This window comes from Lycium barbarum, chromosome 1 (genome assembly GCF_019175385.1).
Source record: "Lycium barbarum isolate Lr01 chromosome 1, ASM1917538v2, whole genome shotgun sequence".
In the NCBI taxonomy this organism is placed as follows: domain Eukaryota; kingdom Viridiplantae; phylum Streptophyta; class Magnoliopsida; order Solanales; family Solanaceae; genus Lycium; species Lycium barbarum.
Window position 1 is genome coordinate 15,811,402 of NC_083337.1, and position 2,978 is coordinate 15,814,379.

At 34.6% G+C, this 2,978-nt stretch overlaps 1 protein-coding gene across 1 annotated transcript; it reads right to left on the reverse strand.

Annotated features, from left to right (window-relative positions):
- Window positions 1-1,058: 1,058 nt before the first annotated feature.
- LOC132632410 (agglutinin isolectin 3-like) lies at window positions 1,059-2,276 on the reverse strand. Its single transcript, XM_060348341.1, has one exon. It carries the CDS (start codon window positions 2,250-2,252, stop codon window positions 1,248-1,250), a length of 1,005 nt encoding a protein of 334 aa, XP_060204324.1. The 5' UTR covers window positions 2,253-2,276; the 3' UTR covers window positions 1,059-1,247.
- Window positions 2,277-2,978: the final 702 nt, after the last annotated feature.

The following is a 2,978-nucleotide window of genomic DNA, read 5'->3' on the forward strand; positions in this document are numbered from 1 at the left end:
TGCAAAGAGAATGTTTTTATGACGTATTTTTTTATATGCATTTTTCCTTATATATTCGTTTTAGTGTTTTGATTTTTTGTCTTTCAGTATTTGTTATTTTTTATGTTTGATTATAAATTTTTTTATCTCTTTTCTATCAATTAAATTAACAACAGGAAAAAATAATCTTCGACCATCAGATCCCGTTTTCTTCTTTATGGGTCCTTACATAGTGCAATAACAAGAACTCAAATTTTCTCGATCAATGGATTCCGAATAACGAATGATCATACAAGAGAAGTACAAACGCAAACTAACAATATGATCACTAAATCTACATCTATATATGTTATATATTGTAATTATTATCATAGGTAATATAACAACAACGTGATGATAAATGTATGATTTCTTATTTCTCCGGACATAATTTCTATTTTATCGTTATATCAATTTCCGGACTTTAAATATTTCCTTATTATATTCGGGATTCTCTTATGAATGCATTGTCTTTTTGTTTTTTATTTATTTAACAATGGTACGTAGTTCCTTTCTTTTATTTCTAATCTTCCACTAATTGCTACTTTTCATTTTTGGATTGCCGTTCTTCTCTTGGACTAAATTATGTGTTTCTTTTGAGACCAACTATTTCTTATTACGAATAACAATTACCTCTAAGTACATTTACTAATAAATATTAGTATTTATGACAATAAAATTTATTTGTGGACAAAATATAAATAACCAGGGATGGCTAGAAGACTTGGTACGTATCTTTTTTCTCTATGAAATGAAGGTTCACTTCCCTTACTCGTGTAGGGGCTCTTCCTCGGGAACTAGATGTGACACTTTTATATGTATGTTTTATTTGTATCTTTTCTATATCAACTACATTTATAAAGCCACATATCTGACCGCGCGAAGCACGGGCCACTTAACTAATATCATCATAATTTATGGAACATAAAGAGTGATAATTAAAATGGCAGTAGAATAATTAAGATTTTCTTTCTATCGCACTTTTTCGGCCGTGTTACCCCATATATATGATAATATAGATGAAAATGGCGGGAAAGATGTTATAGAATGAACCTCATTTGCTATTTTAATTTAGACAGTAAAAAAGTTCTTTATTTATTATATTAAATAATGCATTTCATATGCATTATTATTACACGCATAATTATTAGATCACTTCACTGGTCCCAAAAGAGGAGTAAAAGTACATCCTCTAGCTAGCTAGTAATTGGGATTACATGAGCTAGCATCTAGACAATGTTGAGCAAGAAGCTTCCAATACCTCTCATAGGATTCTTGGTGGGCGAGATTAGCTTGCATTGGCTTTGACAATTTTCAGGAGCACAAAATGCAGAACTTTTTCCACACAAACCTATATTACCACAACACTTTCCAAAAGGACATTTTGTACCATCAGCTTGCCATCCGCATTGTCCCGGTGGGAACGGGCCTGAACATTGGCTTTGACAGTGTTCAACAGGATCACAGTATTCTGGTGTGGTTCCACACCAACCAGATATACTACAACACACTCCAGTTGGACATTTTCTACCAGCAGCTTGCTTTCCGCATCGTCCCTGCGGAATTGGTGTTTCACATTGGCTTTGACAAGTTTCAGGATCGCAATATGCTGGTGTGGTTCCGCACCAACCCCATTTACTACAACACTCTCCAGTAGGACATTTTCTACCAGCAGCTTGCTTTCCGCATCGCCCGTGTGGGATACATTGGCTTTGACAAGTTTCAGGATCGCAATTGGCTGGTGAGGTTCCACACCAACCCCATATACTACAACACTCTCCATCAGGACATTTCCTACCAGCACCTTGCTTTCCGCATCGCTCGTGTGGGGATGGTTTTTTACATTGGCTTTGACAAGTTTCAGGATCGCAATTTACTGAACTGTTTCCACACCAACCCCATGTACTACAACACTGTCCAGTAGGACATGCTCCACCATCAGCTTGCCATCCGCATCGTCCCTGTGGGAACGGACCTGAGCATTGGCTTTGACAGTTATTAGGATAACAAAAGTCTGGTGTGGTTCCACACCGACCCTGTAAACTACAACACTCTCCAGTAGGACATTTTCCACCACCACCTTGCTTTCCGCACTGGGCAGACGTATTTCCTAATTCAAGGCCAAAGGTTTCATTAGTCGGCAAATAAAGGGGATGAGATAGCTCGGCTGAGACCTTTAGGAGGAACAAAGCCAGAGCTAAAAAGTTAATTGTTGTGTCTCTCATTCTCATCATTTTATTTTGTGGATTGTTATAAGATGCATTCTCATGCTCAAGTATATATAGGAAAATATTTATCAAGGGAATATGCTTACGCTTAACAACAGTCCGTTTGGTAGACAGTAACTTTGTTTTGCTGTTACTATCAAATAGTTGCTAGACTATAAATAAAAATTGAGCAGAACAAAAGGATCTTAGAAAAGAAACAAATTGCTCAATCAATAGCAAATCACCACTAAAAGACCTGTTTACACATTTGAGAAATAAAATAGAGTGAGAACATTTTAACCATATATTCAGTATATCTTAAGACAAGAGGTAGTTGCTCAAGTAGTAAGCATCCTCCACTTCCAACATTAAAATTGTGGTTCGATTCATACTATTTGTCTTTAAGGGTCTGTTTGGAAAGCCACCTGGTAATTGGAATTGGTGTAATTACTACCCAAGTAATTACACAGCCTAGTAATTACACAGTATTGTAATTACAATGATCTGTTTGTTTGTCATAATGTAATTACAGTGTAATTACAAGCGTGTTGTTTGGTTGCACAAGTGTAATTACATAGTTAGTCTAATTTAAAAATAAAACTTAACTATAAAAAATTTAAAATTAATATTTAAAAATATGTGTCTTTATAAATGATATTAAATTAGCTATTTAATAGCACATTGTTTCTTGAAAATATGTTAATTACTAATCATATATTTGTAACTAATATTGTAAAAAATAGTTGATATATA

Excerpts from the sequence above, each read along its gene's own strand:
- LOC132632410 (XM_060348341.1), bottom strand. The coding sequence starts at position 2,252 with ATGATGAGAATGAGAGACACAACAATTAACTTTTTAGCTCTGGCTTTG.